The sequence below is a fragment of the Labrus mixtus genome, chromosome 11 (genome assembly GCF_963584025.1).
Source record: "Labrus mixtus chromosome 11, fLabMix1.1, whole genome shotgun sequence".
Classification (NCBI taxonomy): Eukaryota; Metazoa; Chordata; class Actinopteri; order Labriformes; family Labridae; genus Labrus; species Labrus mixtus.
In genome coordinates, this window is record NC_083622.1 from 24410588 (window position 1) to 24436186 (window position 25599).

Sequence of the window (25599 nt, forward strand, 5' to 3'; positions counted from 1 at the left end):
CACAGCAGATTAAATAACACTTACAAGTGACATACATATCATTTAGCTGAAACATGTTACACAAAGTGATACCTCGACACTAGGATTCATTAAGCAGCAAGCGATAATATTGACTTCATATCTAGGAGCAAAGGCTCTGGGGACTGAACATAAAGGTCCAGGTAAATTATTTAATCATCATCAAGCTTTCATACATTAATTCTTGATCTAGGAAAATGTCTGTCAAAGGGAATTGCAATGTGAACAATATGGATGTATCCTCATAAAACCCTACAAATAATACAGATAAGGTAAAGTATGTTGTAGACCATGGCAATTATAAATGTAAGCTGCATTTTCAATGTTAAATCATTTTGGTCCGTATTTAAGATTTTTTTCATTGTTGCACCTTTGCATTATGTGTGCTGCATGCCACTCAGTAATGCAAATGAATCAAATACAGACTATATGATATATAGAAGATTGAGAGAAGTAACATACCAGATAAATCTTTGTGTACATATTTGTATAAATGTGACAGAATAGATTCTTTTACCTGTTTAGAGAGTTGCTCCTCACATAGCTTATAAAGAGTAAAGAACTTGCGGGCCAGCTCCATGTTGTCTATAAACCCACAACTGGCCAGTTTGACCCTGATGATTATCTGACGGTCAGGAACCATCATTGCCACGGAGCGGAAGTTAATCTTCAGGTTCTCAGGAAGCTCCTGGCGACCTGCATAGCCTGGATTCTGATTTTATATAAAAAAGAAGAAAATTGGTCTTTATTTGAAACAGGCTTACAATGCAGTAGATATGATTTGATGTTCAAAAAGATAGAACATTGAGATTGCAGATAATAAGAGGGACGAAAAAAAATAAAACATCTAATACAAAAGGGAATATATAGAACCACTTTCGTAAAGGAGGTTGATTTAGAGATGGACCAGAAATCATTTGTATTCCATCTGAACAATTCATGTCATGTATGAGCTTTGTATTTGCTCTTAATGACTATACACAAAGTCAAATACACAAAACCTTAAGCTCATACTGGCACATCATTAAGGTTGATAGAAAGCACTCTCTTGCAGCAAGTTCCATCCCTACGGACACAGCTCAGACCCTCCTCTCTACAAAGCCTGCCTTTGATTTAATGCCTGGATAAATATGTGCAGACACACACACCCACACACACACACACTAGAAGGAACAGAGAGAAAGATCTCTGACCCCGCTTCCCATATGGGAGAATGATTATAACACTGTTCTCTGTTTAATGACTTGCCTTGGGACAGCAACTGTACCAAGGAGATGAAGTGATCCAACTATTACTGTATTAAGATTATGATAATGAACACGGGCTAATATTATAAAGAAGGTGGGCCCTTGTGTTTGATATATTAAACAAACGCCTTGTGAAAGAAGACACGGTCTGGCATATTCGTTTTAGCCATCTTGATTCAATATTATTAACTTGTTCTTTGTTACATGATTTATTGAATATAATTATATATATTATATAATAATGGAACATGTTTTTTTTGTTAATATATAAAAATAAACTTCATGATATAAATCCAGAAGCTTAAAATAGAAATTCTTATGCAGTCCAAATAACTCTAAGTACACTTACTTAGGTTTATACCATCTAATAACTAAAAAAACAAATCAAATGGTGACAAAATACAAGTAGTTCAGTAAAACAAAAATAATATTATTAATCTACATTTGAAAAACAAGAAATAATAATAATGTCTCACTGACCATGGTGAGAAAGATGCCAAACTCCGGGTTCATGTCCACATTGTCTCCATCTGTAAAGACAAAGTTTTTGCGCCGTTCTTTCTTGCAAGTGAGAACTATCGCAATCTGCTGTGCTGCCACCGACAAAACTGGGAGGTCAATGCGGTTGAACTCGTCAAAACAGCCCCAAGATCCAGATTGAGCCAGACCTAGAGGACAAACACATGCAACATAATTACCCAACTGCAAATAAATGTGCCTTACATTCAGGAAATATAATTTTCTCTCCTTTGTCTAGTTCTAATCCATCAAAAATATGGATCTGTGATCCTTATAGTTAACGCCAAACTCTTAAAGCTGCTCAGAAAACTCTTTGCCTTTTAAGTGCTCTTACCCTTTACATTTCCCGGTGCTGCTTTATTTGCTAACATAACAGAGGAACCAGTTTGCTTTGTGAATCTTACCTTTGAATATTCTTCCCAAGCCTCTGAAGTCCATCTGGTCAGAGCAATTAAAGACTACAACATACTTTCCGAGACAGCGGCCCATGTCCTTGGTAGTCTCTGTCTTGCCTGAAAACAGAATGCAGTTTTGTCACATAGCAAAGTTTGGTCTGACAATTTTGATTGGGACAGATATTAAATGGATTCCTTAACCTAACCCATTTCAAAAACTCTACTTCAGTTTCCAGTTACACCTTCACTGAACCAATAGACCACTAGTATAATGTCTACAGTCCTGACTTTGTGATTTTATGGAACTATGACACTCAATAACTATTTATAAGACACATTGTTCCTCAATTAAACACTAAGCCTTGGACTTACCTGTTCCTGCAGGACCAGCAGGGGCTCCCCCCATACTCATACCCAGAGCCTGTGCTAGGGTGATGTAGCACCTGACCAAACATAAACAGAGAGTTAAAAAATTCCATTCCCAACCTGTAGTAGTACATTTTGCTCAGAATTCATCACACAATAAAACTAAAATAATATGATCTCCACAGGACGTTGGAGGTCAGATACCGCTAAAAAACACTAACCGGAGGCTGGTTAGGATTCAGTGTCTTTACCAAGGACTTCAACATAAAGGATGACAAACACCGGGACCCGATCCATGGCTTCTGGATTAACTGCCTGGCCAGCCTCAGGTCAAATATCATGGTGAAAATGTGTGCAACAGAAGAAACCGTGGCACTTTTTTTTTTTTTTTCACACAATCTCTGAAAAAGGATTGCTTTCTTATCAGTTTCCCTTCTCATGTACCCCCAGCTCCATCTTTACTTATTATAAAATCAGCTGCAGTTGGAGGGACGATGAAGGTCAGAGAATGCGATAGGCTAGGAGTAAAGACAGTGATTGATAACAAGGCAAAAACATGGGGACTGAATAGACAGAATCAAATACCGTTTCAGACAGGGAAAGTAGGCGGCGAGAATATCAGAGCTGTTTTGGCGCCTCAGGCCACAAGGACAGCGTGCCACTTCTTTGGAGAGCTGCAGTCTGATGTCTGCTGGAAGCCCCCTCACTGCTGCTGTCTCTTCTGATCTCTCTCTCTCCTTGTCTCTTTTTTTTTTTTTTTATCTCTTGGTCCTCTCATATAGCCCTCTCCATAGTCTAACACTGGCTGTTGTTGGACCTTTGCCTTCCTCCTTCAGTCTGCTTCTCTTTCTCTGTCTCTGCAGTCACTTCTTCTTTCAGTAAGCAAAGTCAGGGCCATCCTGTAAAGAGTGCCTCTTCAGATCTTATTTCTTCTGTCCCTAATCCACTGCCCTCTCTCTGGAAGTGATTTGGATAAACATGACCATAATATGAACAAAATAAATGACCAGTATGTATCTTCTTCAGCAGTTTTAGAAGATACATTGTTGTTGCTTCAAGCATTAATTCTCTTTTCTTGTGATGTTTAAAAACTCCTTACTAGTGTTGACTGCATCAAGACGAAGAGCATGTGATTGTATCATTGAAGTGCTGCACACACAGTGTAGAATTGTTGAATAGACCATAAGGTCACTTTTTTGTAGGTTGTATTGACCTTGTTCAAGCTGTGCAATTCAAATGTCTGAAACCTCAACCTTTCAATCAGCTCATTGTTAATGGTTACTAGCTTGTTGCATGTACATTTTTGACATATTTCAGATGGCTAGGAGGTAAAAGGCACAGGCAGACCTGGTTGAAGTGCCATACACTTCACTGGCACTTTAGACAGCTTCCTTCTGGATGCCAATACTGACTGATCAAGTTGAGAAGCCTGCTAGAGAGCCATTTGAGCTTTAAAAAAAGAACCTCCTCTTAAGTTATGTGAAACATAGTCTCCTTTTTTTTTTAAAGGAAACCTAGAAAACTCAAAAATGAATCAAAGTCAGCGCCTCCTTGATCATCATCATAGTATGATTGAAGAAGCAGTTAGACCATCTGACAAGCACTTTGTTTAAAGCATACTGAAACCCTTAGCTGGAGTCAAATCAACTATGACAAAATGTACTCAGTCTTTGACAGTTTGAAGGCAGGTTGGTGATTTTTTAAAAATGTTTTTAAATGTTTTTTTGCTGTGTGTGTGTGTGCCCTCTACCTGTCTGTCAAAGGCGTAATGACAAGCCTTTCAGTGCAGCCCAAGAATTCATTCTGGTAGACAAAGCCCACATCTGTGATGTTAATGATCATCTTATCCGAGTCCTCGTTGAAGTAGAAACGACACTGCTTCAGCCACTCAAAGTCGCTGGGGCTTTTGACATGGAGCCGGCACTGGAGGGAGAGACGGGGCGGGGGGGGGGGAGAGGGTGAGAAGCAGATATGAAAAAAGAAGAGAACAGAAAAGCAGTGGCGAGTAGAGAAAGAGAGGGGGGGGGGGGGGGGGGGGGGAACCATGATAAAAGATGGAAGGAGGGGGATAGAGATGGAGAGTGAAGAATAGGAAATCGAAGGGCACCATTTACGAGGTGATGTGGGGTTAGACATAAAAGCAGAAAGAAAGAAGGATGAAGCGTTAGAAGAGCAAGATGTATGAGTGGGCATTAGGTGACAGGAAGGTTGCATTAAAACGGTGGAAATAGAGGGAGAGGATGAAAAAGGATATGGTTGAGAGGGCATGCGAAGAAAATGAGGTGGAAGAAACATCAAGGAAGTGGTGAAAAGAGGAAACAGAATGAGGAGGGTGACGAGTTAAAAGATGAAAAACAAAGAGTAGGATAATGTAAGAAGAGGAAATAAGTGGGGAAAAAAATGAGGAGAAACAGTGGGGGGAAAAGAAGAAAGGTGAGGTTGAAAGAAAGAAGTTGTTTACACATGATTTGTGAGAGCGAGATATGATAAGGGAAGAATAAATGAAAAGAGAATAGAGAAAAAAAACACGTTGAAAAGGAGTTTCTTCACACCTGTTCTATTCACCTCTGACCCCAGTCAGGCAATTTACTCTGCAAGGAGAAACTTCAAAGACAGTCCTTTCTCTATTTCTAAATATCATTCAGCTGCACATGTTAATACTTTGAAGATCTTAAAAGATACTGTATAACTGACTCTTTGTGACATACACAAAAAGGTATTATAACAGCTCATCACCAGTGGACCCGGTATCAAAAGCAGTTCTAACAAAAGGTAAGCTTTCTTTTTCTGTAGACTCTGATGTGAAAAAAATAAATAAACTGAATTTGTAAAGAGCTTGATTGAATGGTCCAATTGAATTCAGTATGCCGAGCCATAATTCAAAACCCCTATCGCTACCTTGTGTAAATTGGGAAGAAAAAATAGAATGTGATGATTTGCAAAACATTCAAAACCCAAATTTGATGGAAAAAAGCTCAAAAACAAAAACAAGAACAGTTGAAACTGAAGTCATTGTTTTTGGTAAACAATATGCCCAGATAGATTTTAATGCTGACAACATGTTAAAGTAGTAATAGTAGTGTTACAGTAATAGTAATGTTTCTAACATAAACATGTAAAGAATATGGGATTTCATCATCAAAAGTTAATAATATTAAAAGATTAAGAGAATCTATACTGACAGCATGGCTCCATAGTGAAGGAGTCAATGGGAGTCAAAAAACATCTTGCATCTCTTCACAATCTGTTTTCATTACATTTTACACAAAGTCCCGATGTTTTAGGGAGGTGGAGTTGTAACTATGCAAAAGTGTTTTAAAATCGACACTGTGCTCACCAAGTCATCAAATATATCCCTCTGGTGGACATGGATGGTGATGAGGGTCTCGTACTTTGTCCTCTCTACGGTCCCCAGGTCTCTTGTGGTCATGTCAATCAGTGTGTTGAGCAGATCCAGGAACAGCTGGTTGGTTTTGGCCATAATGCGCCGATCATACTTGGCATTGTTCAGAGCCTCCTCAGAGTCCCTTGTCCATATCATCTGAATACCTAGCAAGCCCACCTGGATCAAGGACAATGATATTTTGTTATCACATAACTGAAAAAAAAAAAAAGAAGCTTTATAAAGCAATCCATGTAAAATCATCTTTTTCTGCTTCCCTGGATAAAGAATCAAAGCTGAGAATTAGAACAATCAAGTTAAATAAAATAAACATTTGTGATGAGTTAAAAATAAATAACTGAAAATTGAGTTGCCAAAATTGCCTTCTGGACAGATATTCTATTTATTCATGCAGAAATTAAAGAGCAAACATCATAATCTTGGTTTGTTTGTGTAACTTCTTCTCAGTCCTTGATCTACCTGAGCAGGGAAGGACTTCAGGAAGTCGACGAGCTGGAAGGCAGAGTCCTGAATGGTCAGGGCAGCCTGTCGAATCACCAGGTGCAAAGACCTCTGGGATTCCTTCAGCAAAGCGTTGAGCCAAACCTCAACATTCCCCTCTGCTGTGACAGGACGCTCCAGCTCCACAGTTTCCCCTTCTCGTGATGACACAGCCAGAATACGATCGTATATCTGAGGAAGAGGGAATTTATTTACTGATTAGAAACACTGACTTCTGATTCAGTTGTGAAGTCGGAAAAAATATGATAACATGTCCACATAATCTCTTCATTCAGCTCATTTTTATGGCCTTGTATTGAATTGTCTGTTTCTTTGTTATTTTCAAAGGATTATTTTGGGGCTTTCTATGCCTCCATTTTAGAGACGGGACAGTGAGCGGACTCAGAAAACGGGGAGAGAGAGAGAGAGAGAGTGGGAAAGGACATGCTGGAAAGGAGCCACAGGTTGGATTCGAACCTGGGCCACCCACTTGGAGGGCTAAAGTATAGCCTCTGTACATGGGCGCATGCGCTAACCTCTAGGCTACCAGCGCCCCTTGTCTGTTTTCATAACATTTTGTCAGACCCTCAACTGTTTAAAAATTAAAATTCACCTTGTCATGAAACCTGACACATTTGATGTTGTCGAAGACATTGAGAAGGTGAGCCTGGATTGTGTGGGAGTCAGACGCCTGTCCCAGGATCTCCAACAGAGCAGGGTCAGAGACGAAGAAGAAGCGAGGAAACATCAGACGCTTCTTCTCCAGATAGCTGTTTGATAGCAGAATAGAAAAAAGGTGAAGTGCAACAGTTTGTCTCAATGCATTTTGTAAAAACAACAAACCAGACAGATGTTTAAAAGCAGGTTGGATTGTTGTAAAGTCAGTCTTTATGAGGACTCTCTCTACAGCAACATACTCCAGACTCCATGTTGTTTTTAGCTGTGGGTTCATTTAGACTGTAGTCTTGTGCTTACCCTGTAAGTGACTTCTGGCAGATCTCCAGCTGTTCAAGGAGGTGAGGGAGCAGTTGTCCCATAGTCTCATCTCCCACACATGATTGGACTACATTGGGCATCTCGTGAGCCCGCATCATGATCTTCACCCATGATTTGTCAATGTTAGAAAAGCGCTTTGCTTCCTTAAAACAGATATGTAAACAAATTAGCTGGGTTGTATTTTTCACTACTTTTGTTCTAAAAAAAATCATGTTGCAATGTTGAGAGTCTATTTTGTTGAGTGTTTACATTTAAAAAAAAATGTTTGACAGTAAAAATAAAAATTTAATTACAAGATTTAGATCAGACACCTTGAATGACAGAATATGTAAGGAAAATATTGGTAAAAATTCTCAAAGTCAGGTATCTGTGTTTATTTTCGTTCACATTAAACGTTACTGAAATGCCATTCAAGAAGATTGAGGACAGAATTTAGAGCCAAGTTTTGTGCTTTAGCTCATCATCATGTCACTCAAGACTATGAACCCCAATATAACTTTTTCCCTGAGAAGTATTCTACCTTAGGCAGCTGTTTGGCGATGTCCCCGCCCACAAACACAGCTTCCAGGTAGATCCAGAGGTTTTGGACGGTCATCCAGTTTTCTATGATATCAGTAGTGTTGGACAGATTCTGAACCCACTTTTGGATCTGGGCTTTAAACGGGGTGTTGTACCTGAAAAAAAAGAGTTACTTTAACATTATAACATCTTACATTATAAGTCAAACAGTAACAGCTTGTATCACTGTAATATAAATCCTTATTGTGTCAATCCAAAATGACATACCTGTTGCTCATAAGAGACCCCAATATCATCAGGCTGTCTTCCATGCTGGCGATGATCTCAGACGTGCTATCGCCTCTCAGTAGCAGTTCTCCACGAGTCTTAAAGTTAGCAAACGTAAAAGTCTTGTTGTCCCACTCAGCGATCACCTGCTTCAGCTTCTGCTCAATATCCCGCTCTTTCACCGCACTGATACAGATATCCTGAGCAAAAAGAAAATAGGAATAAACTCACATTTTCGTATATGTCACCATGATGTTGGTAAATATAGTACATAATGAAACTAAAAGAACATTTTAAACAGTTAATCTTTATAATAGCAAACCCAGTATTAGTCTGTTAACAGCCAGTGGAAAATAAAATGGAGCTCAAACACATATTTGGAGTCAAGTTTAAATCAATGGATGTGCTTGAATGATGTACAGTTATCCTGCATTACCAGAATGAAATCATCTATTCAATATCTTTTTGAAAACTATCAAATGGATCTGTCTTTTAAGAAGAACTTTTTTGCTATTAATTGGGCATACATGTATATTGTTTTGAAATCACCAGTGCATTAGAGGAGTAAAATCATGTTAAAATACCAATTTTATTAAGAATCCACTTTATGCTTTACAAAGTCAAGACACTGCTATTTTCCAGGTCTGCGTAGGTTGCCTTGTGTACACTCATACCTCAATCTCCTCTTTGAACTGGAGCAGAGGAGCCTCCATGATGTTACGCAGTTTGAAAGTATCACTTTCCACCTCAAAGTTATGTCCAGTCACCTGGACAAAACAAAACAAAAAATAGACTTTAAAAAGAGTACACAGGAGAGCTTCTTAGAACTAGTAATCAGTAATGACTCTTTGTTAGAGGTCATGAGCTAATTAACTTGTTTAACTAGCCTCAGTAATTCTCTTCCAGTGGCGGGTCATCATAGCCTTGTTCGTCATGAGCTCCAGCAGGGGGCAGCACTCACTGAATTCATCGATTGTTTTCTTCAGGTCGAGGAAAGCTTGCCACTCTTTCAGAGCACGAGGAAGCTTGCGACACCTAAAGTATAAGGAAGGACAGTAATCAATACATTTATAGATAATACATGCCTTCCAGGTTTTAGTCTAATTCTGCACAAGTCCAAAAAAGAACACAATCTCTAGTTTGTCATCCTTTTACAGAACACTGTGGAAATCATACATAGAGGCAGTCATGAAACAGTAGTGTTACACAGTTGTACAGCCACATGGCCAGAGCAACACGTTTCATACTGACAGGCAGACTTACAGCCTGAGGTTGTCCTGTCTTCTTTAATAGGCACCTCTTTTGACTCAAACATTTAATAATATTCACACTTTCAGGGGAAAACCAATGTGGAGACTTATAAAGGACTACTTTTTCATCTAAAACCAACTTGTACTTTGTTATCCTCTTTCCCTTCAATTCCTCTTGGACCCGTGCACAATGACAAAACTGAGCAGAGGACAGAGCACAAAGATAAACGGGGATGGAAAATATGACGTTGATATCTTCTGGAGCATTCATGCAAAGAATGAATAAAAAAACAACTTTTGATATGGGTAGGACATCGTTATCAGGCATGAAAACTGCTTGATGATGATGATGAGGAGGAGGAGGAGGAGGAGGAGGAGGAGGAGGAGACCAGAATGAAAATAAAACACTTTCAATTCATTTTCCTTTTGTGTGCATTTCTCTTTGACCATAAAATCCAGAGAAAACCGTACACTCACCTTCTGTGGATAACATGTCTAACTGATTACTTTGTGTGACGAGCACTTTTCAGTTAAATCCTAATACATCTTATTGGCTGCACTCAGCTCTGTCTAATGTTGTTTGTTTCAGTTTCGTAGAAAGTGCATAGGCTATTTACTGAAAGTGTCTCACTGTACAGTACCTTTCACAGGTCAGCACAAACCAGTACAAAAAAGGGTTTTCAGAGAAACAAATAAAGGTTTAACATTCAGTTCACCTACTGGACAAACATGCATTGTATGTACCTCTGAGATTTAACATAATGCATTAAGCTCATTTTCTTCATCATGAAACTTTTATTTGATGTATTTAAAACCAACACTGTTTGCAACTATGATTACCAGCTTGCAGTGTTCTTCCACTTTGTCTTATCAAGGTAATACCCCCATGTTACACCATAAACACAACCCAGACGGGTTTGTGAGCGTGCACAAGGTAAACAAATTCAAGAAACACTCAACAGTTTTCCAACCTAACGATTGCATTGCACCAAATGAATTGTCTTACCTTGTCTGAAAGTCCAGAAGCTCGTTATTGATTTTCTCAATGTGGATGTCAGCCCAGAGAATGTCATAGTAACCATTTACTGTCTCGATAACATTGTTGTAAAGGCCATACAACTTCTGCAGCAGAGCCAGCTGCTTCCTGATCTCCAACAGCTGAGGATGATGGGTACCAGGAAGTCCAAACAACTCCTCTCCACCTGTGTAGGTGATGTATTTCCTGAACAGATTGTCAAATCGGTTCTAAAGAGGAAAAGAATGGCAACAGTTCATCCAAAATCAGTACAATACATTCAAATGTTATTTTATAGCATTCCACTTTTACCATTGATAAATAAATAAACATGATTCTCATAAACAGTAAACACAGGAAAGAACAGTTTGTGTGTTACAATTAATGGAAAGGAAGGGTTGTAGTTTTCATGGTACATCATGGCTAATAGCAAGTACTCAATTATGACACCAAAGAAGTTACAGACTAAATTTGTAACAAACCTGGAACATGATGAGTCTATCGCTGGCATCCTGAGGAGCTAGACCCACCACCATGGGACCATCCTGAAGCAGAGAGAAAAAGTTTAAAATCACTCAGAGCTATTCCCATCTATATGTTTTCTCCAGTGTGTCTTCGAAAGCTATTGAGGGTTTATGCAGTCAACAAAACTTTGAGCATTTTCTGTCTCTTTCTTATGTTACCTTGTCATAGTCCAGATAAAAGTGTTGACAGTCTTCCAGGAAGGTCTCCACATTGCTGATGAGCTCTCCTCTGAAGTTGGGCTGCAGGGCCACCAGCTCGTTTTGTACCTCTGTGCTTCTGGACAGCAGCTTCTCCCAAGTGTATCGCAGGGTATCCACCTTATCTGCCTCTTCTTTAGCCACTGACAGCTCATATTTATGAAGCATGGCATAGGACTCCTGGGACAAGAAAAGATACTTAGTCTAAGATAATAATAATAATTTATACTTTATTGATCCCACGAGGGGAAATTCATTTTTACACTCTGTCTAGTTAACATGCTACACAAACATAGGCCGAAATACACACACATGCACAAACAGGATCCTATGGACATGCACTAATGGAGAGGTCTCAGAGTGAGGGGGCTGCCCACAGCGGGCGCTCCTGAGCTGGTGGGGGGGGGTTAGGTGCCTTGCTCAAGGGCACCTCGGCAGTGCTCAGGAAGTGGACTGGCACCTCTCCAGCTACCAGACCAATTTCTGGACTTGGTCCGTGCCGGGACTTGAACCGGTGACCCTCCGATTCCCAATCCAAGTCCCTACAGACTGAGCTACTGCTGCCCACAGATGTTTAACATTACAGCATTTATACATCATTCTCTTGGGGAATCAATCAAAAATGTACATAAAGAATTTGAGTTTAAATTCCTGCATTTTTTTCTGCTCGAACATTTAGCTTTTGATTCAAGACTATTTGAACACTTTGATAAACATCAGTCTTAGTTTGATGTCACCTTCATCTGAAAATAGAACCATATCTCAATATACAACAGAAACACTGTAAACACTGGCCATATGTTAACAACTTTAGACATATTTTCCCAAGCCCACTGTGGGCACGCTGTGTGTATGCTTAAGTGGTAAATTACTAAACGGTAAATGGGTTGAGCTTGTACAGCACTTTTCTAGTCTTCTGATCACTCAAAACTCTTTTTACACTCCATGTCACATTCACACCACATTCTCACACTGATGGCAGAGGCTGCTATGTGTCCATCAGTATTAACTAAGCCCATTCCTATTCATGCACATTCACAGCATTTCAGGGTCCAGTGTCTTGCTAAAGTACACTTTCATATCTGACTGCAGGCGCTAGGGATTGAAACCCTGACCTTCCAATCGTGAGATGACCGACTCTACCACTGAGCAACAGCCGCCCCTCAGTGATATATGAAAGACCTCATGTTGGGATTTACCTCTATGGGACCAACTTGAAAATCAATAGATATTTGGTGCTCTCTGATCTCCTTTAGCGCTGCCATGGCGATGCGGATGTCATCCAGATCTTTGATCTGCCGATTCAGTTTCTTTCCTGCTTCATCAACAAAGGCAAAGATCTGCTCCATCTCTGAGCTATATTTTCTGTTACAGTACAGTCCATAGTCCACCATCCAGTTCTTGGTTTCAACAGTCAGAGATATCTTAAGGTCCGCTGAAAATCAATATAATATTTCATGTTGAATGTCTTTTTTCAGAATCCATGTTGTAATTTAAGAACTTTGAAAAGTGTTATAAAAGTATCATTGAAGCAAGGAAGTGATAATGATGAAATAAAAAAATATCTAGTGACAGTTCCAGCAAAGACTTGAAACTTGTATCTAACCTGTGAAAAGAGCTAAAGCTCCAACACTGATGTACTCCGGCTCAGAGTTGATTTCCAGCTCCAGATCTCGATAGAAAAGTATCTGGCTCTCAAACTCAGATAGCAAGGGGCTGCCCTGAATAAATCTGTTGAAAAAACAAAGGGTAAATTCTCAGGGGAAAGAGTCAGAAATGTATAATCAATCCTTCACCCAGTCGTACTTTTGCATGGTGTCTTCACGGTCCTTTCTCCAGATGTGATGGTAACGGCTAAAACGGTTCAGAGCAGTCATCACTTCCTGCACAACAACATGAAACAGGAGTTAACACAGAGATATTGGACGGCTTTATACGTTTAAAATGATCATTTTTGATTAAATGACAGAGTAATCTCTACTTATTGAATGATAAGGAAGGTCATTGAATTTAAAATAAACATACAAGTAGTGAAACTAACATCTATGTATGCCCACTGAACATAAACCAAGATATAACAAATGTAAAAAAAAGAATGCTTATAACACTAGAAACAATAAAAGGAACAGTATAATATAGACACTAATACATCTTTGTTTGTATTGTAAGCTTCTGGTAAATGTGACTAATAGCTTTGGAGAGCTCTATACAAAACATGCTTCAGTAAAATGTTCTTCATATAACCACTTACTTTTTTTATGGAGCTGATGGAGGTGCTGAGAACAGACACCAGCTTTGCTATCTCTTTGTTGTCAGACACACTCTTGTAGTAGTTTCTAGCTTGAAATTGGATGGCGTGGAAAACAGATGCTGAAATGTCTGAAGTGCTGCCATCTGTAAGGTTAAAGTTTGAAGGACGTCATGAAAGGAGGAACAGAGTTTGGTGTGTCAGGAGGGTTTCAGTACAGTCTGCTTGGAATCCTTCATTTAGGATTAAGCTATCATTGTGTTTGTATTGGATTTAAACACCTGGAAAGTTTTAGAGCAACTATTTTGCCAGTGTAAGATGTATTTTGTACATGTCAAACTTGAAGTTATTACTGTGACTAAAGGTTTGTATTCCTTTCAGAGAATCTATTACAGAGTTTCACAACATTACCTCCATGTTAGCCATGAAGTAATGTCTTTAAATGCCATTTGCCTGAATGTCTTCCTCCCTGAGCCGCTGACATATTCCTGTAATTTTCCTCAACACATTCTTATTTGCTCCTAGTCAGATGTGGCTTTGCTCTGATGAGCTGTGAAATAAGGAGATCTGATTATCAAGTGACTGTAGTGCACTAGCTAATGATCTGTGTTCTTTTCCTCTGAAAAACAATTTGAATAAACAATTCTTGAGGCCAAAAAAATGCAGCAATCTGTTGAGTTAGGTACAGCTTCCACATCTTCTCGTACCAGCCAGGCTTCTGTACGTTGTTGCTCCATCTTCTGATTCACTCTCAGAGCTGTCCTGTTTCAGAGCTGCCATTCGTCTTTCATTCATTTTTCTCTGTAAGGAATAAAAAAACAGATGAGGGGAAAGACCAGAGGTTTGTTTGGTACACTACTGAACCATTGAATTCTCATAAAGTAAAACCGTTATTAATTGATCAATCAGATGAACCCACCTTGGAAATCCTTTCCTTGCTCCACTGGCTGACTCCTTTGGTGACACTAACTATACACTCTACAGCCCTGTTTAGAGCCTGCTGGACCTCCTCAAGTGCTGGAACCATAGCAATGTTAGGGATGGACAGAGTCACACTGACTCTGAAGATTGCCTGCTGGCCGCTGCTTCTGCCCTGACTTCGTGAGTCACCTTCCGCTTCAAGGAGAGAGAAGGGGCTTTAAAAGACTAACAAACTCAAAGCATGGAAGAAAGAACATGCATAAATAAATCTCACAAGCTAGAATGAATGAAATCCAAATAATATGGAGAAATTGGTCAAACATCCCTGCTTGTTTTCCTCTTATTTTCAACAGGATTAGGATCCCCAGTGTAGGGGTCAGAACAAGCAACAACGATTTGATTTAGTGAAAACAAACATCAGGTCTTTGACAAAAGCTAAGCAATGCACTTTTTTTACACGGTTTTTACTGAAAAGCTCCCAGTCACCTGCTTATGCCACTAGCCATATATTCACCCCTAACACCTGTTCAAATCCTAACTTCATCTCTCCAGTGGTATGTATAGAGTAATAATAATAAAAAATGTATATATATGATTGGTTAATGAAGTTAATTCTCTACAGCATTAACTACAAATCAGTTATTTTATTCAAATTGTCGGAGACTTAGAAAATTAAACATTTTTGATTATGGTATTACAAAAACTAAATGCCTAATATGAAAGTGATTGCATGTTAGTATAATGTATTGATCTCAACCTTCTGCTCTTCTGTTCAAACAGGATTTTGTTTATAATGTAAATACATTATACGTCTCAATCTCTAAAATATATATTTCTGGTTTCTATCATTGTCTGGTCAGACGGTCATGTTGTATGCCTCAGGTCTTTCAATTCTTCATGTTTGGCTTGAAGCACCTTTTTTATCAATGTGGAATAATACTGGCCTATCAATATTTCCTCAAAGATGTTGTGCAAAGCCTTTTAAGTGACCTTAGAGACCCAACTCTGCTCTGTCTCAAAATGAAGAATGTGAAAATCAACTTGGAATCAAACTGGAGAAATGACAGACCTAGGGCCATATTCAGAGGTGAAATATACACCGCTGACGGTATGGTTTTGGCAGAGAAAAAGCTGCCGACCACTACGATAGGGTGGGATGAGCATTCTTTTTAAATAGGGCTTATTATACTTAACACTTTTTCAAGACTTAATCAAACAAGATATATTTCTTATTGTTTATACAATGAGAAGGGAAAGTTTAGAGAGCAGCAAAATGGTTCAGTGTTTCCCCTACCATTATATTGGGGGGGCAGCCCGCCCCCCCAATATAATGGCCCCCCTGAAGGTCAAGTAAAAAAAAAAGAAAAAAAGTTTTTCATAACTTTTTGTGCCTTTATTGTAGGGATATGATAGTGGATAGAGTCAGAAATCAGGGAAAGAAGTCATTTAAGGATACCTTTCCGATAGAAAAGGACAACTGTCATTAAAAGTAACACATGAACACCAAGATTCCTTCAAGTGTTTGTGTCGTCGTGTCAGCATGTCGGCTTGTCCCCCCACCCCCCCAACGCTGTAAACCTAGGGGAAACACTGTGGTTATACAAGACTTACCCAAGAAATGTATGAGTGAGGAGGCGTGGATGCGCTTGCGTAAAATCTCCAGGGTGTTGCGTGTCATTCTGAGCAAAGCATCAACGTTGCGGTGATTGAAGTAGGAGAGCAGCTGCTGGGCTTCCTCCTCCATCACCTCCATCAGGTCTCTCTTCTTCTTTTTCCTCATCAGGGGAGATGAAGGGCCAACGCTGGCAGGATTGATCAGGGTATTTCTGGAGAAGAGGCGGCCCTCAGAGAGGCCCTCTTCTTCACCTGAGACACATGGGTAAACATTTATATATCAAACATAAACCTCTTTAACAAGGGTTCCCTTTATCTTATAACACCTTTCCAATATGAGGCAACCTAAAGCTCCAACTAATCAAAAACAACTGGAAATGTTCTAACATTAAGTCTGTTTTATCAGTTTCATTGGCCCCTTCTCATTTTTTATCCTTCATGATCTCTGAGGGAAAATGACAGTATATACCTTCACTGTCAATATGATCTATAGTCTTGCTTTCTGCACAACTTTCTTCTTCAGTCTTCTCCACCTCCCCTCTCCGACTGTGCTCAAAATCCAGCAGCATGTCGATCAGTTCATTTGTAGCCTCCTCCACCAATGAGCTCTTAGTGTGGAGGCTCTGGGCTTGTCTTATGCACAGGTCCTGTACACATAAATAAAAACAACATTTAAAAAAAAAAAAAAATATTATTATTTTTTTTAATTTAATTTTCCTAAATTTCCCTGCTGGGATGAATAAAGTATATATTGTCTTATTTATCTTATCTTATTTAGACTTAACATGCCAAGTGAGGGGTAGTGTACTGAAGCATATCAACATGTTAGAGTTACCAGTTCTCCCTCAACCATAATGAAACTCGTATAGATTTCTTTCTAGATGCAAAGGTCAGAGGACTTAAAATTACAAGAACACCTGTCATTATTTTAATCTACCTTAATTCATCCCTATGTACCAAACAGTAATGAAGTTACCTGAGTACTAAATCAAATGATGTCATGCTCAGTTCATATCAGTGATTTCTACACAGTATTGGACATCACATGGTACGGGTTAAGATGCTCTCTCTGCAGTGAAAATATATTCATATAAAGATGATGTGATGAAGATTCATTGTGGTGATGCCCTGTTCCCTCTTCTTATCATGCTGTACAAAATGTAAAATGAAACTGAATATTTTTGTATTTACCCGTGTGGTTTTAACAAACTCCTCACATGTGACAGGTTCATCCTCTGGTAACACACACAGGGTGGATTCGCTCATCTCCTGTAATACTGCATCAATCCTGAACTCAACCAAGTCGTTCACCCGGTCCATCAACAGCTCCAGGTTGACTGGAGAGACGTGTTAATGAAGCGAGTAAGCAGAAGAAAAGGGGGAAAAAAGGAGACATATTTTTGATTAGTGAGAGTGGGACAAAAGCATAACTACAAAATAAGACATCAAGAAAGAAGTCAGTTTTTGTGGTACATAGTACAGGGAAATGAATACATGTAAGGTGCTCAGGACAACACACATGTACATGCACAAACAGCGATCACAAAATTCATCTATTATCAGTTGCTGCCAGTGCTGAGTTGCAGGATGTCTAGTGTGTCAGCTTGTGAGACATTGACCTTGTTGTTTTTTTGCCTACCTAAAGCCTTTTCGATGTTGTCGAGGTACTTGTCAATGTTCAGGGATGTCCAGTTGAGGGATGTTAAACCCGGCTGTATAGCCTCATCCACCTGTCAATTCAATAATGTATGATGATGCACTTTGAACAGTAGCTGCTGTGCACAGTCTCATTTAGTCAAAAGACTCACTTGTTAAATGTTGTTCCATTTGAAAGAGCAAACCCACAGAAACAGAAAAGAATCACTTGGGAATGGGGAGGTGAGGTCCCATCTTTCCCATTAGGATTCCTGAACTTGGAACAAGACTGATGCAGTAGTTTATCGTTAACTATTTAAGCTGCTTACTTCTTTATTCTGAGGGTGAGTGATAAAATGCAGATGAAGGTAAAACAATACATAGCCCATTATTATAGTTTATAATATGTGACTTATACTACCTGATAGAAAGACAAGCTGTACCTCAAACAGTCATTTTTATTATTACTCTAAGGAATTTAAAATATACCCACAAAAAGTGGAGAGAATCAATGAAATTCAATGACAGCCGTGTGTAAATGCTCAAGGCATACCATAACATAGATTATCTCTTAATTAACCAAACATTGATTGCGAGCCAGAGGCTACTTTACATCTAAAAAAAGGTATGGTTTAACTACAGGGCCACACAATGTACACAACTAAAATCTAATCTCTTTGTAACATCCAGCGAGTGAGCAAACACAGCTGATGAAGTGAAAAAGAAAGTCAAGTTGAAAAAAAATATTTTGTTTTTTCTTCTGATTTCAACTTTCAAAATTAGATACAACTCACTTTATAATAGCTCTCTCTGTAAATAACTGTAAATTATGTCATAGCATCAGTAATGTGATGTATTATTAAAAATAATCATGAATCAGGTAAGAAAGCAAAAACAATATATATAACCAATTTATTGTGAAGTAATTTGATATTTAAATATTTATAACAATTTAAATCTTGAACAGCTGGTTTTCATTTTAAAGATGTTATATCAATTATAAATTAATAAATATCAATATCCAATAAATATATCAATAACATTCAGGATACTGGCTTCAGATTTACGAGTTCAGATTCATTTTGAATGACGTTCTAACTAGATCTTACCTTAGCTACATGCGGCGTGGCCAGTTGTTCAAAGGCACTCTGAATCTTAGCCCTCACTCTGGTGTTCTCACTCAGAATTAGCTGGAAGAGAAAATATGTTTACAGCTATTAATTATTTACTCATAGCAGTGTTGAATTTGTTCAGAGGAGTCAGCTCTAAACAGTTCATATGATTTTTCCTCACATTAAACACATTAAAGGGATACTTCACCCGTTGAAACATGAATCTGTATTGACATTGGGTCATATATGTAGTAAAAATGTGAAATACATTTTGAAGTTGGTGCCTTCTTGGCCGAGAAAAGGCAGAAAGTGTCTTTTTGGCTCATGTGGATGAAAGACACCAAATCCCAGAATGCACAGACATGTTTACTTCAACACATAAGGCTGTTTCCTCAACTGATTCCGAGATTTCTTCCGGAAGTCCTTTTCAGACTTAAAAAATACAAAGATTTCCAGTCTCAGGGGAAAATGAGGGCGGGATGCACGACCATTCAAAAATACTACCAGCTTTCTAATGATACAAAGCTTAATGCAAATAGGTGAAGTATCCCTTTAAGATGGTTTATTACTTGTTTTTTTTTTATATTTAACAGAAATTTGCAAAAAAAAAGGTAATTTTTTCAAAGGTTTTGATGGCTAAATTGTCCTCCAATTCTGGAATGACCCAAAACCTGCAACATTCTCATCCTCTATCATTTATGAGAACAAGATTACATAACTTTACACTCAAATGTGGCCTCTCATATTTCTTCTTAAATGTGTATTACACACACCTGTGTGTAATTAATATCTACCTGTAATTTGTTGTAGTTCTTTTTGAGGGTTTCCTGTTTCTGCTGCAGAAGAGCAGCAAAGGGCGGGATCTCCAAATTCATCTCTGTCATGCAGTTGGCCTCTCTGATCTGAGTCAGAATCTCTGGGTCAAAGTTGACAAACAGAAGCCCTGTCTCTAGAGACTTGACCAGAAGAGAGGCCTGCAGGCCCACCCGAGCATCCTTCGTCTGAGTAGAAAGTATCAAGTGGGATGGGGTAGTTAGATGAGGTTTGTGCACGAGGCGAAAGAAAGAGAGAGAAAACAAAGCAGAAGAATCTCATAAAGAAAGAAATATTAGTGAAAGAACACGGGCAGTAAGTGTGATTAGGAGCGTAGAGAACATACCCACTTTGATTATTATATGTGTGCTGCTGTGCATAAAATGTAATGTTTATATCAACTCATACCTCATTCAAAAACAAAATGCCATGCTTTTCTAACCCCAAGTCAACACTGAATTTCCTTTTTCCTTTTACCTCTGTCATCCAGCTTTGGTGGTAGAGTATCTCAAACTCCAGCAGGATCCTTGCAACTCTGTTATAATTCTTGATTATCCTCTTAGCCTCTGGTGTAGAAAGAACTCCTGGTTGCTAAACAGGGAGAAATTGGCAATGTATAACTTAAAGAAAAAGGTGCATTGACAACTTTTCTTAAAATCAACAAAAAGCAAACAACAGGCTCTGCCTAAGATCAATACAGAGAGGCAGGAAATGGTTATTACCTTCTGAAAGAGGTCCATGGGACCCTGGATCCTACTGTACAGCTGTCGAGCCCACATGATACGTCCCGATACAGGGGGCAAGTCCCGGCCCATAGGGGGATCAAGTTTCTGTTTCATGTAGATGCGAGAGACCATTTCAATGTCCCGGCCATAGTTCTGCAGAATGCGCTGATACTTCTCATCAATGCCAAGGTCTGGGATCCCTAATCTGTTTTCAGAGAAATTAAAATGAGTACATTAGAATTTTAAAAACAGAGCACCAATATTATAGAATAAAATATCAATAAGATGAGAATAAAGTAAACTTTAAAATGGTGTTTCAGTGAGTCACTTGTAGATACATTTCTTATGAACTAATCCATTAATATGTGTGTTAACTACATAAATGAGGAAATATGCACAAAGAAAGAACACACGTAAACTGGAAAACCTTTAAGAATGCAGTCAAGTGTGTTGCTCGTATATTAAATGTGAAGAAATACTAAATCCTGCAGTTTTTCTTTAAATCAGTTTTTTGATGATGGACTGTTTGAAACCTGAAGTACGATGTGAATACAATAAACTTGTACTTGTTAGCTAGGAGGAATGAAAATTGGCTGCTTTGTGGACTGAGGATTAGAAAAAAGAGAAGAAGAAGAAGAAAGAAGAACTTGATTAGAAAAATAAGCATGGAGGGGGGCAACTGTTAGAAAAAATAGATTACCTTTCAAATTTCTTCAGCACATTTAGAGCTCTCTCTGTATTTTGAATCTTTTCAAACATGCTATCCATGAAACCCTTCAGCTGGTCCTGGGAGCACAAATACCAATGACAAACACATTTAAAAAGGGGACAGTGGAGTGGAACTTTTAAATTAAGAAAAAAGAAACCCCACAAATAGCTCATAGTCATTTGGGTTATATGAAGATGAGCCATAGAGGTTTTCCATTTATTGCCTCATTTCATCCTTACATGAAGCTCCGAGGTGCTTTTGCAGAATTCCTCGTAGTCAACATCAAAGTCAGCTCGTCTCTGGTCCAGGAAACTGTAATGTTTTTTCTTCATGGTAAGAACAATAGCCTGTAACAGAGAAAATAATAGCCTGTTACAGAGAAAATAAAACAGGCATAGAAAGATGTATAGCGACATGTTGTTATGTGCAATCAGACACGACCTAGGGAATACAACTGTTACTCTTTGATCCTATTTCTTCTCTCAACTTTGTGTCAAAGCTTCAGAGACAAACCCAGTGCCTTATATTTGTTACTAAATCTTGAAGCTTACTGAAAATGTTGTGTATGTTGGAGGGGTGACTCCCAACTTCTACAGAAGAATGACCTGTTTTAATCCAGCTCTGTTTGGTTAGTTAAGCATTAAAAGGACTGATTGGATTTAAGCAGATGAACTGGATAGTATATAACACATCTGCTAGCAAGGTGCTGGAGGAAAAAAAATGAACAAAACAAGATAACAGGGCAACTGATATAACCATCAATATGAGGTTGTTTTCTCTGTTCCATGCAGTTAGTAATTTCATATTTTTAATAAGTAATGTGTGCAGTGGTAAAATTACATGTCAATCTATTTTACCACTGCATGTTGTCAACTAGGAAAAATGGGCCATGCATCACTAAGGGTGAAAGACTGTGGTGAGACATTACCTCCCATTTCGCCTGCATTTCTGCAGTCTGCACATCCAAGAAAGCAGAAACAAATATGCAGCTCACATCAATAAACTCTCAAAGGAAAACACCAATTAGACAATGTAATACATTTAAAGAAATAAACGTGTTACTATTACAAGTAGAGTCTAAGTATCAAAAATATATTTAACTGTATCCTGCTGTATGTTTGTAAAAACTACAGTTTGTGTACTCTCCTGATCTGCACCACCTTTAGTCTAACTGATAAACATGCTTCCCCAACATAGTTCTCAAAAAATCTATTTATTTAATTATTTGCATACTAGAAATGTTTTGTAGTTTATTCATGAAATCTTGACATTTAACCAGCCAGCAGATGGTTGTTTCAGGTTAAGCATCAAAAGATCTTAATTTTGAGATATTGTTTCAAGATCATGTTCACTGTAACTTTGGAATTTAACAACATTTTGTACATTCAGTGCATGAGTCATAACAGATGTCAAAGTTTTTTTTTTATTTGTTATTGTAGCCCACTGTAGCAGCATTATATTTTTGCCACTGATATATTTAAACATCAGGCAAGCTCAGCTTTCAAGAAGTGCAATTAAATCAATCAATGGAAAGCCTCTCAGTGTGTGTTTTAATCATATCATATCATGTTTTCAAATCTCATGAGAACAGTCGGATGTAACAGTGTTGTACTAGTACTCACTTGAAACCTGGTGGCCATTGTCTCCAGTCCTTCTATCTTCGAGTCCTGCAGGGCGGAGTAGGTGGAGATGGTACTGAACATTTCCAGGATTTTGTTGAGGCGTCGCTGGAAAGTGTCAAACTTCCCAAAGATGTACACCTCACCAAAGTCAAACTGCCTCTCTGAAGGAGTCTGTTCCAGCTTCTCCTTGGTTTTACGGAAATACCGCTGGTACTCCTGGATGACACAAAACTTGTCACCTTGTCCATCATATAAATCTAACTATTTTTAGCACAAGAAAACTCATCAACACAAAATCTAGTAAAACCCAAAAAAGTGGACAAATTCCCTCTAGCAATACACATACAGTAAATGTTAACATGGACAAACCAATGCAGCTACACATTTCTGCTAAGAAACCAGAGTTTGTAGGAATGTAAGCAAAAATAAAATAGAAGCGATACATGATTTAACATAAACATTACAAATGATACCAATAAGTGGTACTCCATACCTGGTTTAGGTTGATAGCAGCTTTGATTTTGTCAACGACGACTTGTTGGGGCTGGTCCCATATTGAATTTGAGCAATTATTCGTGATGTAGGCCTTGCAGGCGGTGATCATCTGGTTTGTCACCTTGGGAAATTGATATGTTTGATAAAATGAACAGATGCATTTAAGACTTTGCAGATCTAAACAGCATGTCGCTTTACATTTAGCTAAAATGCCTAATATCTGAAGTGATATATTATTATTTTGTTTACTGTAAATGGTTAATTGAACATCGAGAACCTTTAAATACATTTCACAACATTACTAAATGTTGGTCATGTAGACATTAATAATCAACATTTTAACCAATCCTTGTGTTAATGACTTGTTTTCGTTATGTACTTTAATGTAACAATTCCCTCAGCATGCAGAAAAGCAATGGGGTTCCTTTTAGTCATCCAAAAATGTGGTTGTAGGCAATGTGGAAGAGGTGAGTTTTGAGGGATTTCTTGAAGGAGGTGAGTGTGGGGGAGTCTCTAATGTTTTTTGGGAGTGAGTTCCAGAGGGTGGGAGCAGCAACAGAGAAAGCCCTGTCCCCCCAGGACCGAAGGCTTGTCCTGCAGGGGGGGGGACAGGAGGTTTGCATCTGCAGACCTGAGAGTGCGGGTGAGAGTGTGTCGGTGGAGGAGGTGAGACAGGTAGGGGGGAGCCAGGTTGTGAAGGGCTTTGAAGGTGATGATGAGGAGCTTGAAGTTGATACGCTGGGGGATGGGGAGCCAGTGGAGGTCATGAAGGACGGGGGTGATGTGGTCTCTGGTGCGGGAGTGTGTGAGGAGACGGGCTGCGGAGTTCTGGATGTATTGACGTTTTTTGAGTGAGTGTGATGGTGATCCGTAGAGGAGACTGTTGCAGTAGTCTAATCTGGAGGTGATGAATGCACGGGTGAGGGTCTCGGCAGCCGAAAATGAGAGGGATGGGGGAGGCAGGCGATGTTTTTGAGGTGGAAAAAGGCTGTTTTGGTGATGTGTTTGATGTGTTTGTCGTAGGAGAGGGTTTGGTCGAAGATGACACCAAGGTAATAGACGGCAGAAGAACACATGCTCATTTTTATTGTTGAAGACAGAATAGTCTTCTTTATCATCATTGCATAGTGCAAACCATCATCCAGCCCTACCTTATCAAACAGCAGTGTGATCTTTTCTGATGTGTTGTAGTAGCGAGAAACACTGTGAATCATCCTGATGGCATTGATCAGACCTGGGATTGCATCCATCATCGATACCTGATTTAAAAAAAAAGGAATAAACTGCATTTGTGGAAAAAAAGCCTTTTTTTAGACAGATGAGAACAGATCAATATTGAGAACATTCGGTTAAATGCAGCAGACCACTTCATCTTTAAAAATAGATTCAAGTAAATTTCTTACAGGGTCGCTGTTGTAGAGTGGGTCAAAAAACTTCTCCAGACTGTAGAGGTACTTGACATTGTCTTTGGCCTCGTTGGCTGCATCAGTAATCCGGATATCCAATTCCCGCCACGACTAGACAGAATAAATACGTATTGCTTTAATGTCTTTAATTACTGTTTCACACTGATTATAGCAGTGATTAACATTGTACATGCTTAAGTGCTTAATACAATAACTCAACACTGATATCAAGGACTAAGGCTGAGGCTGCAAAAAATATATATATATACTTTTACATCTGGTATCTATAGGCACCAAAATCACATTCATATCTGACCTTTATGAGTTTCGATTTGGCCATCAAGAGCACACCAAGTGCAGCCTTGACATCAGGCCTCTTCAGCTGGTCCAGCAGGTAGTTAAAGCGGGACATTCTTCTCTTCCAGTGCTCCAGTTCAGCCCGAGGTCCGAGGTCATCAGCTTTTCTCAGTTGGTCACTTTCAGCAAGAACCTTGAAAACAAAAGGAGCTTAATACCTGCTCTCTGTTCAAGCATCATTTCTGCGGATTATCCTCTATTGCTCCTATATTTTCTATATGTTGTACCGTAGTTGTTTTGTAACATACCCAAATATACCATGAATTAATCAACAGTTTTCAGCAACAACTGCTACTCAATTCAGCCTTCCTTGAATAAAGTAATAGTCTGATTTAAATAGTACTTTGCATCTGACATGCTGTATAGCTTCACTACTTTTCAGGATGAACATGAATTCTAAACATTTGTTGCTTAGCTTCATTAAATATTGAGCACATATCTACAGCAGTAAAATATTTATTTTACACCTGTCAGCTTCACCCTATGCATGGTGAAATCTGGCCTAAAGCTTTTTATGCAGAGGAGAATAAAAACAAAGTTTCAGCAGCAGAAAGTTTCAAAGATAAGGATCAACATCTTACCCGTTCCTGAACATGTCTCACCTGTTCTATCTGTTTGATCCACATCTTCATGCAAGCCTCAATCTTGTCTGTCGTCTCTGTGCTATTGGCTGCAGCCACATAGTCTGATGGGCTTTTCAGCACCAGAAGGTCAAATGTGTCACACTCTGTCAGGTTGACCTAGA

General features: G+C 38.8%; 1 protein-coding gene across 1 annotated transcript in view; it reads right to left on the reverse strand.

Moving 5' to 3' along the window:
• Positions 1-25599, reverse strand: part of dnah5 (dynein, axonemal, heavy chain 5) — an 89441-nt gene that overhangs the window by 54727 nt on the left and 9115 nt on the right. The window contains exons 6-44 of the mRNA XM_061051000.1: positions 25457-25594; positions 24814-24987; positions 24495-24608; positions 24243-24350; positions 23090-23212; positions 22597-22812; positions 21903-21929; positions 21214-21321; positions 20966-21051; positions 20263-20470; positions 20018-20131; positions 19522-19728; positions 18725-18805; positions 17620-17710; positions 17172-17317; positions 16450-16627; positions 15978-16232; positions 14365-14561; positions 14153-14246; positions 13449-13591; positions 13004-13080; positions 12804-12928; positions 12397-12632; positions 11159-11377; positions 10958-11020; positions 10467-10705; positions 9098-9245; positions 8885-8977; positions 8211-8410; positions 7945-8098; positions 7404-7567; positions 7042-7198; positions 6408-6620; positions 5883-6107; positions 4296-4468; positions 2552-2622; positions 2189-2296; positions 1746-1933; positions 536-730 (exon numbers count right to left, since the gene is read on the reverse strand). Coding sequence (XP_060906983.1) covers positions 536-730; positions 1746-1933; positions 2189-2296; positions 2552-2622; positions 4296-4468; positions 5883-6107; positions 6408-6620; positions 7042-7198; positions 7404-7567; positions 7945-8098; positions 8211-8410; positions 8885-8977; positions 9098-9245; positions 10467-10705; positions 10958-11020; positions 11159-11377; positions 12397-12632; positions 12804-12928; positions 13004-13080; positions 13449-13591; positions 14153-14246; positions 14365-14561; positions 15978-16232; positions 16450-16627; positions 17172-17317; positions 17620-17710; positions 18725-18805; positions 19522-19728; positions 20018-20131; positions 20263-20470; positions 20966-21051; positions 21214-21321; positions 21903-21929; positions 22597-22812; positions 23090-23212; positions 24243-24350; positions 24495-24608; positions 24814-24987; positions 25457-25594 — 5856 coding nt within the window. The remainder of the gene's footprint in view (positions 1-535; positions 731-1745; positions 1934-2188; positions 2297-2551; positions 2623-4295; positions 4469-5882; positions 6108-6407; positions 6621-7041; positions 7199-7403; positions 7568-7944; positions 8099-8210; positions 8411-8884; positions 8978-9097; positions 9246-10466; positions 10706-10957; positions 11021-11158; positions 11378-12396; positions 12633-12803; positions 12929-13003; positions 13081-13448; positions 13592-14152; positions 14247-14364; positions 14562-15977; positions 16233-16449; positions 16628-17171; positions 17318-17619; positions 17711-18724; positions 18806-19521; positions 19729-20017; positions 20132-20262; positions 20471-20965; positions 21052-21213; positions 21322-21902; positions 21930-22596; positions 22813-23089; positions 23213-24242; positions 24351-24494; positions 24609-24813; positions 24988-25456; positions 25595-25599) is intronic.